Genomic DNA, 15,250 nt, shown 5'->3' on the forward strand with positions numbered 1-15,250 from the left:
GGGAACACAGTAAGGTATACATTTTCAGGGAACAAAGAGGGAGAGCTACAGGACAAAGGGCTGCATTCAGAGTCCAGATAAGAGGACAGCCACCCAGCTCCCTGCTGCCCAAATAAAGCCCAAACCTTGCTAGCTGGTTCATTTTAAGTTTATGATCAAAAATTTTTGTGCCAAATGATTCTGAAATACCATTCTCTTCTCTTCAACTTAAACATGCTTTTCTTCTCCTCAAAGATAACCTGCAAGTGTTAAGGTTCCAAAATTGGGATCTTTGAAAGCTAACCTAATGAAAAGACTGAACTAAGGATAGCATATCTGAGAAATTCACTATAAACTTTTATCTTCTTTTTGTCTGTCTCACCCACCCCTAATCCACTCAGCTTAATATCCCTGAATTTTAAACCTTATCCAGCAGTGACTTGAACTACACAGAAAAAAATAACAGACTGCAAGGCACAGACGCCAGAACAGTCCAACACTACAAACAGCTGCATCCAGATACAGGAGGAGGACTTGAACACCGAGCCCTGCAAGCCTGGAAGTTCGTTCTGCAGCTCCTCTCAGTGCTCCTGGACCCAGCACGGAGATGGGGCTTCAAGGAGAACCATGATGAGCCACAGTAGGGAAGGCTCTGCTGGAGCTCAGGAATTTATGTGGTGATGTTGACATGTCCACAGAAATCCGTATTATAAACTTAACATTTAGAACAATAATAAAATTAAGCAAGTACCAAGAAAATCTATTCCAAAGAAAATTTTAAATTGAAATAGATTTCCATCACAGAAAGATACACTAATCTCAGGTTAAGGTCAAACCTAGACAACCTCTTTTTCAAAGTTCTAACTCTGCAGCTACAGGGCAACCCTGCAACGCAATCCTCAGCACCTTAGCCCTCACTGCCTGTTATCCTGAGCAAGTCACAACTACCCCTGACAGCACTCCTTGATTCTGCTCTCCTCCCCCTTAAATTCATTCTTCATGTAGAAGCCACTGTGATCTTTTCAAAATTATATCACAAAACAAAACAAATAAACAGGGAATTCCCTGGCAGTCCAATGGTTGGGACTCAGCACTTTAAATGCTAGGATCTTGGGTTCCATCCTTGGTCAGGGAATTAAGATCCCACAAGCCACACAGAGTGGCCAACAAACAAGCAGCCACCGGGTCCACCTGCCCTCTGCTTTAAGCCTATTAACGCTTCCCACTGCACTTAGAATAAAATGCCCCACGCCTTACTATCACTGGACAAGCTGTAATGAAGCTCAGGTCAGCTTCCAGGACTCTGGACTTAATATTCTATCTCCACATCTTAAAAAGACTTTCATTTATATATCCTTTAGATCTCTGCTTTCATCTCACCCCTAAAATGCCATTACTAGTATATTAGCTTCCAGAGGGCAGGGATTTTGTTCTGTCCCCTCACCTCCCCCCACCACACACACACACATCCAGCATCTGACATAGGGCCTGGCACAGAGTATGCATTCTCCACATGTGATGAACAAATAACTAAAAAGAAAATAGAATAGGCAAATCCATAGAGAAAGGAAGCAGATTAGCGGTTGCCAAGAGGCAGGGGGTAGGGGATAGCAGGGAATAGAGAATGGCTGCTGAAGGGTAGAGTTTATTTGGGGCGGGGCGGGCGGGGGGGGGCTGAAAATGTTCTGGAATTAGGTAGTGATGGTGGATGCACAACTCTGTGAATATACGCTCCCCCCCCCAAAAAAAACCAACACTGAATTGCACACTTTAAATGGGTGAATTATATGGTATGTGAACTGTATGGTGTGTGAATTATGTCTAATAAATCTGTTATATTTTAAAACAGAAAGAATGAAGAAGGGAAGGAGGAAGAGAAAGCAGGGAGCAGCAGGGACAAAGAGGAAGAGAAGGGTAGAGGGAGCAGAGCAGTACTCAGGCTTCAGGTTAGTACCTGCACTCTGTGAGCAACTAATGAAATCTATGAATACGCTCACATTTCTGAAACCCTTACACGGGTCTCTATGGTTTCTGGGAATCACTCTTGGTTCAGTATGGTTATTTTCTTAAAGCCCTAGAATGTAACCTAGTATAAATAGTTGAAAGAAAAATAAGATAATTATTTTTTGAAGAAATCAAATACTCCACATGGATTAACATGAACAAAGATTTTGCAAATATCTTCCTTTAGAAAAAACAAGTTCCCACATCAAGAAGACTAGAGTATAACTGAAAGGCCAAGTGATCATTTTCTGGCTTAAAAACATCTGAAGATAATCACCTTTGCAAGACCCGCTCGATGGGCTCCTTTAGATTCCATGTATGCGAGGTATCTGTTGAACTCCCGGAATTCCTCCATGGTGGGTCTGAAGGTCATGATCTTACAGCTGGGGTTGAGTGGACTCTCCACCTCGGCCACCTCCATGATGGCTGGAGCAGTCTCTACAGAGAAGATGATGCGGGCATCAGTGCTGAGTTTCTGTGTGGTAAGGTCAGTGGTCATTCCTCCCAAATAGTGGGTAAGCTTCCCCAGCAAAAACTCTTTTAGTTACTTACGATTCCCTTCTACCACCCTGTTAGCGAGACTCCCTCATCTCTCCCCGGACTCCTGAAAAGAAAAACTGCCTCTAGTTACTCCTCCTCCCAAGCTCCTACTGCTGGCATGAAATCACTGACCTAATTACATTGGTCTCCTCCTCAGAGACCTTCCTATTAAGAATGAACTTTCTAACTTTGCAAGTTTCCAGAACCATCTCTGAAACAGACGCTCATCTATGTACCTATGGAAAGGCCTGGTGCAGGTTGAGCGGTAAATGGATAATATTCCACATCCCCAGCACAGAGCCTACTCAGGCGTGCTTCTAGTCACCATGACATGCTTTCCTGTAATAACTTACAAACCAGCCCCCATCTGCGAAACCACCAGACACCAGGCTAAAGTGCTGGAGGCACAGTATAGGAGGTTATACAGCACAAGAGTAAAGAAAGGTTGTCTTCCAAGCTGACTGTCTGGAGGCCGAACAAACTTCAATACAAAAACTATACACAGGAAGAGGTAACTGACTCCATCTGAGTTACTCAGCAATGACTTCCCTGGAAAGGCGCAGAATTGAGCCTTATGAGAAGGTGCAGAGAAGTTTGTCAGATGAGAGAAAGAGCGTCTGAGGTGGTGGAAATATTTGAAGTCTGCAGGGATGGAGAGGGGAGGTTGGCTAGTCTGGAGCTCAGGAAGAAAAGATTCAAGAGATCAAAGTAGAAAAGTAGGTAATAGTAGTGCTGTGAAAACGCAGACTTAATCCTGCTGTCAAAGAACAGGGTGATTCCTTCCACAAACATCTACTGAACACCTGTGTGTCGGGCAAGGGAACACCATGTGCCCACCACGTGCCGTGATGAGGAGCATGGGCACGCATGCCTCAGGAAGGAGTCCCGCACATCCCACCTACAGCACCTGGCATCTGACAGCTCAAACACCTAATCCTCTCAGAACAAAACTTTCCTTTTCTCATTTTTTTAATAATAAATTCAATTTGCCTGACAAAAAGAGAAGGTGGGAAATGAGGGATGCAGTAGATAGAGGGGAAGCATGCAAGGAGATAGGAGGTTATAACAGTTGAGGGCTACATTATCTCCATGCACTGAAGATTTAAATCAGCCTCTATCTCATAAAGTGTATGTGAGCGAAATGAGCTACTCCAGAATTAAACCCTGTCACCCTCCAGGAATTTATATTCTAAACTAGAAAATAATGTGCATGGAGATGTATTAATACCAAACAGAAAATATCCTGTATTCCCCCTGCCCCAGGAAGGAGGCATGCAATTTAAAAGCCTTCCAGGCCACCTCACCTGAAATGAAATGGCAACCCTTCCAGTATTCTTGCCTGAAGAATCCCATGGACAGAGGAGCCTGGCAAGCTTAAGTCCATGGGGTCACAAAGGGCTGGACACAACTGAGCGACTTCACTTCACTTTCAGGCCGCCTCACCAGCCCCGTCCCTTCAGGTGCACAGGCCCAAATCCCTGGGCTGCAGGATCCAAGTCCCACCTCTACATAGGATACATAGAGCCTTTCAGAAGCATCCAGATCAGGGCCCTTGCAAGAACTATCATGGCCATGTCCACCATCACAGCCTGCATTATACAGTGCGTGTGTGCTAAGTCACTTCAGTCACGTCTGACTCTTTGCAGCCTACATGGGCTACATGCAGTCCCATGTAGCCTGCTGGGTTCCTCTGCCCAGGGGCTTTTCCAGACACATATGGAGTGGGTTGCCATGCCCTTCTCCAGGGGATATTCTCGACCCAGGGATCAAACCTGCCATCTCCTGCGTAAGCGGGAGGGTTCTTTACCTGCTCTGTAGCCACTTGGGAAGGCTAATATTTTACTGTATGCTTCAGTAAGACTCAGGGATTGGTGCTTCTCTAAACAAGTACAGCTCTCTATGCCCTTGCCCAAATTATTCCCTCCTGTTGGAGCAGTGTTTACCTGTTTCCTCACCTGGCAAACTCCTGTTCACTGCTGAGATTCCCAACCCTCTGAGGCAGGCCTAGGTGAGCCACCCTGTGTGTCTGGACCTCCCTCTCTGCATTCCTCTTACATCAGCTGCCTGTCCCAATGGCACCTGCAACCACACACTGAACTCCAAGCTCCTCAAGGGGAAGGCAGGTTCTCCATCTCTTTAAGCCCTGGCGTTTAGTCTGGTACCTGGCCTGGCTCGTAACATCTGCTGCAATAACTATTTGCTAACTGAATGATGGAATAAATGTCAACATGTTACTAAAGGATTTACATTGCTGCTGACACTAAATGATACCAAATGTGGCAAAAAGGAAAGCATTGGTCCCTAATGTGGAAAAGTTACTTAGAAAACAGAAATCATTTAACTGGCAGGATACAGGAATCTTAGGGCTGGTGCACTGGGATGACCCAGAGGGATGGTATGGGGAAGGAGGTTGGAGGGGTGTTCAGGATGGGGAACACGTGTACAACCATGGCGGATGCATGTTGATGTATGGCAAAACCAATACAATATTGTAAAGTAAAAATAATAATAATAAAAATAAAATTAAATTAAATTTAAAAAAAGAGTAATAGAATATAAAAATCTGAGCAGTGAGAAAGGAGAAGCCCCTACAGCACCTCTGTAGAAACATCTGGCACTTGGAAGGCAGCCTTACTTTCCCACAGATGAAGAACAAGGGTGGCCCTGCCCGTTTCTCTAGGCAAAGGGCTTGAGAAAATGCTAAAGAAGAAACTGGAAATTCAACTGATCATTCAACTAGGTATGATCACTGAATCACCACTGAACTGATCATTCAATCAGGCACTTAGCAGTGCCTGGCTGGTGGGCAGACATTCAAGACGGAATGAAACAAAACACTAGCAGCAGTAGAGGGGAGAAACGGATGATAAGTAAGTAATAGTGCTATGAAGACATAAACCAGAAGAGGTAGCTGCTTCACACGGGGTGGGCAAGGGAAGCCTTTCAGAGGCCTGAAGGAGGGAATAAACCATGAGATATCTGGAAGAAGAGCATTTAAGGCTGAGGCAAGTGTAAGAAGCCTCTTGGGCTCTTTAAAGAACAGCAAGAAGTAGTGTGGTGAGACTCCCCTGGTGGTCCAATGGCTAAGACTCCACACTCCCAGTGGAGGGGGACCAGGGTTCAATCTCTGGTCAGGAAACTACATGCTACAACTAAAGATCCTGCATGTCACAATTAAGACTCCTATGCAGCCAAATAAATAAATATTTTTTTTTTTAAAGAAGAAGAAGAAGTGTGGTAAGGAAAGAAGAAGATGGTAAGAGAGGCGGTGGGGGCAAGCGTGAGAGGGGAGAAAAGGAGTTTGGTGTTTACTATGAGTGAGATGAGAAGTAATCTTTAGCTTCTTCCCCTTCTCGTACCTCATGTTCTGGATACTCTAACATGCATTTCCCACCAAGAAGAGAACACTGCTTTCTAAGATAACTGCTCTGGAGGATGTTAAGCAGAGAGGTGAGTCTGGCTGTCGTATCAAAAAAGGACAAGGTTGGAAGCATGGAGACAATTTACACGAACCCAGGCAAACTTGGACCAGGGCTGGGCAGTGAGGAGTGGTCAGATTGCAGACCTATTCCGAACAAAACTTGTGACGTAAGAAACAGAGGAGTCAGGATTCTTGACAGAAGGACTCTGACAAGAAACTGAAGCAATGAGACTGTTAAGATGTGCAGCAAGTTTGTAACAATCAGAATTAAACCTCCTCCTTGACCTAGTTTGCTAACTGGACTGTGACATAAACTTTGCTTCCTTCTAATGTCACTACTCCTGATTACACAAAACTAGTTCTACCTCTAAATCACATACATATACAAAAGACCCAGTCAGCTTACATTTAGACCTTTTCAATCTATAGAGTTAATATACAATGTGACAAACTTAAAAACATTAAAGTATTTTAAGATTTAACGTTAATCTCACCACCCAAATTTTTACTAATACGACAGTTAAAAAAGTCTGGTGCTAAGTTTCATTTCTTTGATTACTAGTGATATTGATCATTTTTGGACATGTATAACCATTTTCATTTGATTTTGGGATTGCCTACATACATTCGTTAATCTTAAAAGTTAGTTTATAAATATTCTGTTCCTTGAGTTTTTTCTAATCCATCTTTATAATTATTAAACTTATTAATGTTGCTAGAACTAAATCATGTTATTATTAATCAATGTTATTAATCAAATCATGATATTATTGATCATATGTTTCCAGCCCCTCTTCTCTTTTACCTTTATTTCTCTGAGCCAAGCAGAAAAGATTTAAAATGCTCTTGCAATAATGCTTCCTAGTTGGAGAATGACTTATATTTTACAAAAACATCTCTATGATTTTCTGCTGAAGGTGATGCAATAGTCATTTTTTTTTTAATGCTACATCTCTATAGAGACTGAGTCCCCAAAGTGAGTGACTACAGTATCTGTGATGGTAACTTTGTTATTTTGCTTCTACAAAGCTGGCCTTCAATGTTTTGAAGACCAATCAAACCAAATAATCATATTTATACTAAGTACCCTAAGAGCTTTTTTAATGAAATAAAGATCTTTCTCATCAAGTAAAAAACAACTCTAACACTAATTCATCGGAGAAGGCAATGGCACCCCACTCCAGTACTTTTGCCTAGAAAATCCCACAGACAGAGGAGCCTGGTGGGCTGCAGTCCATGGGGTCGCTAGGAGTCGGACACGACTGAGCAACTTCACTTTCACTTTTCACTTTCCTGCATTGGAGAAGGAAATGGCAACCCACTCCAGTGTTCTTGCCTGGAGAATCCCAGGGACGGGGGAGCCTGGTGGGCTGCCGTCTATGGGGTCGCACAGAGTCGGACACAACTGAAGCGACTTAGCAGCAGCAGCAGCAGCAGCAGCAACACTAATTCATACTTACATAATTGGCCCAAGCCTCTTTCCTGAAAAATTTTACCTTAACATCCACTCTCCTCATTCTCATATCTGTATTTAGTAATAAAAAAAGAAACTAAGGCTGATGTTTTCCTGCTAAATGTCAATCTGTAGCCCATATTGCTTTCGAAATATACACCTTTATTTCTGACTTGTGTCCTGTTGTTGAAACAATTACTATGAAAAGCGTAAAAACCAATGGCTCTCACCACGAGTACTAGTTTCTTAGACAATGCCTGCCATAGAACTGGTCTACAATGAAGAGAACACTTGAGGATCTACTATAAAGCACCACCCCCTGGGAGACACAGCTGCTGCTAAGTCGCTTCAGTCGTGTCCGACCCTGTGTGACCCCATAGATGGCAGCCCACCAGGCTCCCCCGTCCCTGGGATTCTCCAGGCAAGAACACTGGAGTGGGTTGCCATTTCCTTCTCCAATGCAGGAAAGTGAAAAGTGAAAGTAAAGTTGCTCAGTCCTCACTAATTAAGCAGATAATGCCTTAGGCTAGAAAGAAAAGGAACCAAGAGACAACTACCAGCTGTATTAGTGTCTGAAGAGACCTGTATTCCAGCCTCCCCTTGGTTCCTTACGAGGACCTGCCCAAACCCTGGAGGCCATACTTTCCAGTCCTCCCTTCTCCTTTCCTACAGTGAGACTTTAAAAAGAAATTGAGCAGCCAAGGCCTGGACAGGGCAGGTGCTACCTCTCTGCTCTACTCTGGCCCCTGTGAGCCAGGCTGGAGAAAGGCAGGGCACAGGCACCACCTGAGGCAGCTGGAAGTCTGGCCTTTCAGTCCCACCATGGCAGTTCACCAACTCGAGCCCACAGGGAGCCATGTAAGCTTTTGTTTGCAGACAACCTTGGTCAGACACTGTTATCAGATGAACTGTATCCCCCAAAAGACAAGTCGAAAACTAACCCCCAATACCTGTGAATGCGACCTTATTTGGAAACTGGGTCTTTTATACATATAATCAAGTTAAGATAAGGTCATATTCTATTAGGGGGGACCCAAGTCCAGTATGACTGGTGTCTCCTTACAAAAGGGGAGGAGACAGGTCCAGAGGGAAGAACACCATGTAAAGATGAAGACAGATGGAGTCATGCAACTGCAAATCAAGAGATGCCAGCAAGCACAATATGAAATGAGAAAGATTCTTCCCAGATCCTTTAAAGAACGTGTGGCCCTTCTGACACCTTGATTTTGGCCCTCTAGCCTCCAGAACTGTGAGTGAATAAATCTTATTTTGAGCCACGTAAGTTTGTGGTCATTTGTTACAGCAGCCCTAGCTGACTAATGCTAAATATTACCATTCTCCACTAAAAGGAACCAGGGCTTCTTGGATAAAAGTCTGATTCCAAGACAAGTGGGAAAAAAACTACAAGGTAGGCTTGGAATATCTTCCTTGCTAGAAAGTAGAAATACTCAAAAAATGATGGGAACATGGCAAAAGGACAGAAAAGTCAACTTGAAGGGGCTTCCACTGACTAAATCTGGAGGCAAGTGAGCCATCAAAATAAACGACAATAATGGACCATAAGCAACCATTACAGGATGAGATGGTTAGATAGCGTCACTGACTCAATGGACATGAATTTGAACAACTCCGGAACAAAGTGGAAAGTGAAGGACAGGGAAGCCTGGCATGCTGGAGTCCATGGGGTCGCAAGGAGTCAGACACACTTAGCGACTGAGAAACAATAACATAATTAACCAAATAAAGAAATCATGAATCTACAGTGAAATAAACAAACTATAAAATATTTGTAAATGTGTAAGTCTATATTATTCCTTTATTAAAAAAAGAATCAATCACCATTCAACGTAATACTCCAAAGGTTTAAAATAAAAGGAAGAATCAAGTCCTTGTCTTTCCTGAACAAATGATATTTTTGATGAGGAGGAGAATCTGTGACCTCAAAATGTATCTCTTTGGTATGTGAATTATTTTGAGCTGAAGGCAATCAAGACCCAGCAGACTCAAGAAAAACTTCTACCTCTCCCTTACCTACCTGAAGAATTTAGTTAGGGAGCCTGGACCAGAAAGAGAGCTATTATCAGAGAGAAAAGTTTATCTGAAAAACCTATCCGTACAACTGGGCAAACATCTGCTTATCAAACATCTGCTCTTCTTCTCATCTGGTGATTTACCCTCCTCCCCTTTGAAGCCCGAGGCCCCGATTCCATCCCTTAGCTCAAGCTTCATTTAAGCCCCAACTGCCCAAATTGCCCCTGGATCTCTTATCTTTGGGGTTCCTGTACCTACAAAATTAAATCTATTATTTTTCAAAATTGCTTTTCTCTCATTAATCTGTCTTATGTCAATTAATTATTAGAACAAAGAAGCTAGATAGGAAGAAGGGAAACTTTCTCTGCCCCTACATAAGGTAAGGAAAGAATTGATAGTAGAAAGTTCTTTATAGAAAAATTTCAATAAATAAAAGTAGAAAAAAATAACAGAATTCTATGATCACCATTTACCTTTTTTTTTTTTAATTCCTAGTAATGAATTTAAGGAAACATCACCAACAGATGTTAAAACCAAGAGGTGACAACAGGAAGCTTTATAATGAAGGAATCAACCTAACAATCGGTGGACTAAGTATACATGACAGAAGCAATGGAAAACACAACATTACCTATTAATCATACTTCCCTAAAAATAAATCTGAATCTAAACTGAGCTATTAAATCTAACTACCAGTGGTCAGGAAATACAGGGGCTAGTGGAACAAACTAAACACTACTGTAAGAAAGCAATATGTCAAACACTGAATGTGGGATAGTCTATATTCCAAAAGCTAATTAATGTGGGAGGAGGGGTGGCGACAGGGGTGGGAACAGGGGCCTGTTAGAGCATTAAAAAGACATGACGGATATGAATTAAAACTATATGCATCTAAGGACTTCCCTGGTGATCTAGTGCCTAAGACACCATGTTCCCAACACAGGTGGCCCGGACTTGATCCCTGGTCAGGGAACTAGATCCCACACGCTGCAACTATGAGTTCACATGCCACAACTAAAGATCCTGCAAGTCACAACCAAGATTCGGCGCAGCCTAACAAAATTAAAAAGAAAAAAAACTGTATGCAACTATTATTTACGATAGTCAGGACATGGAAGCAACCTAAACGTCCATCAACAGAGGAATGGACCTAGAGATTCTCACACTGAGTAAAGTAAAAAGACAGAGAAAGACAAATATCACATAATATCACTTATATGTGGAATCTTTAAAAAGGCTAAAATTAACTTATTTTGGTTTAAACCAAATAGTTACAGATGTAGGAAACAAAGTTATGGTTACAGGGGTAGGGATAAATTGGAAGATTGAGATTGATACATATACACTATACTACTATGTATGAACAGATAACTAATAAGGACCTATTGCATAGCACAGGGAACTCTGCTCAATACTCTATAATGACCTATATGGGAAAAGAATCTAACAAAGAGTGGACATATGTATGTGTATATCAGATTCACTTTGCTGTATACCTGAAACTAATACAACACTGTAAATCAATTAAACCCCAATAAAAATTAAAACACGACAAAAACCATTAATTAACCTAACAATTTTTTTAAAAACCTGTATGCATCAACTATATTGGTCACCAGATATTCAATAGAAAAGCAATAGAATGATGGAATTAAGGGGGTAAAAAATAGGATTAAAAGAGAAATAGCCCAACTGGAACAAAAAGGGTCTTTTGTATGTTTACAGAATGCACACATTCTGCTCTGTTATAAACCAGAACATATCTTAGAAAATTCCTCTTTTAAAAGGCATAATTAGAAAACAGCACTTTTTTTATATTTAGTACTTGCACTTTTTCTGACTGTCCTGTAACTTTCAACTTATACAGTGTCTGATGACCGAGTATGAGTCCCTTCATCACCCACCAATCATATTCCACTAAGTAGGCAATTATTAGAAAATGGATGGGAGAAGGGAGGCAAACTTCCATTCAGTTACAGCTTGTGCAACATAGTAACAACCTAATTGTTAGAAATCCTATTATCCTTTTCCCTTGGGATAAAGTTTCCAGTCATCGCTAAGAATACAATGACCAAGAACCATGTTGATTAATTTCAGTTCAGTTCAGTCGCTCAGTCATGTCCAACTCTTTGCAACCCCATGAATTGCATCACGCCAGGCCTGCCTGTCCATCACCATCTCCCGGAGTTCACTCAAACTCACGGCCATCGAGTCAGTGATGCCATCCAGCCATCTCATCTTCTGTCGTTCCCTTTTCCTCCTGCCCTCAATGCCTCCCAGCATCAGAGTCTTTTCCAATGAGTCAACTCTTCGCATGAGGTGGCCAATGTACTGGAGTTTCAGCTTTAGCATCATTCCTTCCAAAGAACACCCAGGACTGATCTCCTTTAGAATGGACTGGTTGGATCTCCTTGCAGTCCAAGGGACTCTCAAGAGTCTTCTCCAACACCACAGTTCAAAAGCATCAATTCTTCGGTGCTCAGCTTTCTTCACAGTCCAATTCTCACATCCATACATGACTACTGGAAAAACCATAGCCTTGACTAGACGGATCTTTGTTGGCAAAGTAATGGCTCTGTTTTTGAATATGCTATCTAGGTTGGTCATAACTTTCCTTCCAAGGAGTAAGTGTCTTTTAATTTCATGGCTGCAAATTTGGCCATGTCCAAATCCTTAGGTGGAAGCACCCAGACTAAACAAAAGTTTACTGTAACAAGGGACAGTTTCTCTGCCTTCTAACAATTCAGCTAAACAGACATCACAGTGGAAATCTTAACCAAAGAAAATGGCGTCTTATAAAAATTACCATAACAATGGGAGTTGAACTAAATCATTTTGGATGTTTCTTTCAAATTGTGACTGTCTTCACTTAAAAGGCAACCAAGAAGCAAGGCCAGACCTTAGAGTCAAACCAGCCAGATTCTAATTCCTTGCACACACATCCTCCATCAAGAAATTTACTTAAAAGCTAGGCCTGCTTCCCCATCATTTAAATGAGAAAACACTAGCTCCCCTATAGCACTGTAAATGGGGATTCAAAGTTACAAAATACAATACCATACTGCCAGGCGACAGTAGGCAGAGATGTTGGCTTCAGAAAAACAAAAACCAAGCAAAAACCAACCTATTCAATCTCTTCTATTAGCTTCTTCACCACTGCCCACAACCATGCTCAAATCTCTTCCATGTAATTTTTAAAGGCTCCCTGTACACCATGGCCCCTCCTACACAGATCTCAGCTACAACCTTCAGCATTCTTTCCCCAACCCTCACAAATTAAACCCAGCAGAAAATAGCCTACACTCATTTTGTCCGATTCATCTATTCAACCTTCAGTCCCACTGCGATGTGACATCTTCATCCACTAGTACATTGAAATCATTCTGGAAAGAGTGACCAGTGACTTTACAATTGCCACTTCCAGAATGTTGTTTTTAGTCCTCTTAGCAGCCTCTCTGCAGTCTTTAAAACTGGACAAGTCCTCTCCTGCCACAGCTTCTGGGTATGGTGCGACATATACCAACCCCTTTTCACTCTTTTATGGTCACTTCACTTTCTGGAACTCCTTTCTATGCTCTTCTTCGGCCAAACTCCTCATAACTGATAGACTGCAAGGTTCCTTCTGTGGTTGTCTTCCCTCTCCACCAGACAGACACTAGGGATGAGCGCGTGCACACGGCCTCAGCTGCCCATACCAATGCCTCAGAAATACACAGCAAGAACCTCTCTTCCCTGAATCCAAGCTCAGTAAATCAAAGTGGCTCCTGGGCATAGCCATTCAGAGATGATTCTCACACTCAACAGGGACACAAAACTGAATCTAAAACTTAACAGAGATAAAAAAGAATCTTTCCTCCAAAATTTGCTTCTCTATCCCATAGTCTTCATCATCGTTCATTCAATCCATCTATAGTTTTTGGTCACCAACAGTGACCAGTGCTAATAATCTTCAAAGAGCTTATGTGTAAAAAGGAATACAAGTGGTTAAAATACCACAGGCTGGGTACTGCAATAAAAGGGATACACAGAGCATCAGGAGAACCTTTAGTACAAGAACAGGTGGATCCAACCTTTATCAGGGTACACAAGCCCTACCCTCCACTGCAATGACATCAGAATCCAAGGAGCCATCCCTCCCTCATTCTCCACTTCTATATGGATGCCAACTGTTGTCTATTGGACTTCTTAAACTATCTGATCTTTCATGTCAGTTCTCTAATCTCCATTCCCTGTGTTAGTATCCTAAGTCAAATTTTGGTCCCTTTTTTCCTAAACTACTCCAAGAGTCTCTGCTGATTTACCCCTCAGTTCTCCTCTATACACTATAAAAATACAGGACAAACTTGCTAAGAATGAAACTGATCGTGCCATCATTATTTTAAACATTTTAATAGCTCAGAATCATTTCAGCATGAAAACTACTTCCAATGATCCAGCTACTGCCTTCTCCCACAGCCTCAAAGAGCCATTTAGCCTACTTGAACCCTTTGCTTCATTCTAAAGGTCCCACAGGTGCCAGGCCATTTCCCTCCTCTGCTGCACTATATACAGAAAAGTGTCTCCTGTATGACATGACTGAGGACTTCCTGTGAGCAGACATCTGCATCGTGTATTAATGTGCACTCTCCTTATTTCAACCCCAAAGTTAACTCCATTGAGTGATCACAACTATCTCTATTCCACCAATGATGGAAATTAAAATGCTTGCCCAAAGTCCCATAGTAAGAGCTGAGGCTGTGATCTGAGCCTTATTTAAAATTCTATTATCGCATTCATAACTACTATGCTATTTCCTCGGCCTCTCCTTGGTTGGCTTTCTGATTATAATCTCTTTCAAAGTTTATCTCAAGTGCAGACTGCATTATGAAGTCTTTTCTGCCAACATTCCCCACCAACTAGCAATGACATTTTTTTTAATGCTCTCCTGATTCCCACTCCAAATCTATACTCAACCCTCATTCGTCCTGCATTCTGCATTTGCAAATTCACCTATTTGCTAAAATTTTAACCTCCAAATCAATGATTGTGGCACTCCTATGGCCATTCACAGACATGAACTAAGTGGTGAAATATGCGAATCACCCATATGTGAATATGTTCTCCCAGCTGAGGTCAAATGGGGCAATGCTTTGCCTTCTTGTTTCAGCTCCCATATTGTGAACAATCCTTTTTGCAGCCTATTTATAGCCAGTGTTTTTTATATTTTTGTGCTTCTTACTGGTGATCTAGCTACTTAAAATAGTCCCCAAGCACAATTTTCTAAGTCCAAGAAAGTTAGGATGTGCCTTATGATGAAAATACATATTACATAGCTTCATTCAGCCATCAGTTACACTGTTGGCATGAGTTCATTGTTAATGAATGAATACTTATATATTAAAGAAGGTGTCTTTAAATAAATCGCACACAAAACAAGGTGATAAACTGACCAGTTGACAAGCACTGAGATTAGAGACACAGAATTCTATCTTAGATTTCCCCTAGGAGCAACGGTTCAGAATTCACTAATTCAGTATTCACAGTGACTTTTAACATAACTACCACAAACAATGAGAACTGTCTGTACCTAACCCCTTTTAATTAGATCATTCAGAAAAAGCCCTTATCTACCCCCAGCCCATGGAAACCATCCTCCTCCTTTCCCCTCAAGAATTTCTCCCACCTATGAGTGAGCCAGGCAGCCAATCCTCCAGACTACAACTGACCCTAACTAGCTCAACCTCTTCCCCAGAACTCAGAACTGGGAAACAGAGGAAGCCATGAGGGCTGTGGCAGCGACTGTCCTCCCTTGGCATTAACAGAGAATGACAGAAAGAAGATGA

The 15,250-nt window shown here is 42.0% G+C and overlaps 1 protein-coding gene across 10 annotated transcripts in view; it reads right to left on the reverse strand.

Moving 5' to 3' along the window:
- KDM4C (lysine demethylase 4C) overlaps positions 1-15,250 on the reverse strand; it is a 409,700-nt gene that overhangs the window by 375,348 nt on the left and 19,102 nt on the right. For all 10 annotated transcript variants that reach the window (XR_009495540.1, XR_009495541.1, XM_015472464.3 and 7 more), the window contains one exon: positions 2,261-2,421. Coding sequence is in view for 8 of the 10 variants with exons in the window: in XM_015472464.3 (XP_015327950.2) it covers positions 2,261-2,404 (144 nt within the window). In the remaining 2 variants the exon portion in view is untranslated. The remainder of the gene's footprint in view (positions 1-2,260; positions 2,422-15,250) is intronic.

Source organism: Bos taurus, chromosome 8 (assembly GCF_002263795.3).
Source record: "Bos taurus isolate L1 Dominette 01449 registration number 42190680 breed Hereford chromosome 8, ARS-UCD2.0, whole genome shotgun sequence".
Taxonomy (NCBI): domain Eukaryota; kingdom Metazoa; phylum Chordata; class Mammalia; order Artiodactyla; family Bovidae; genus Bos; species Bos taurus.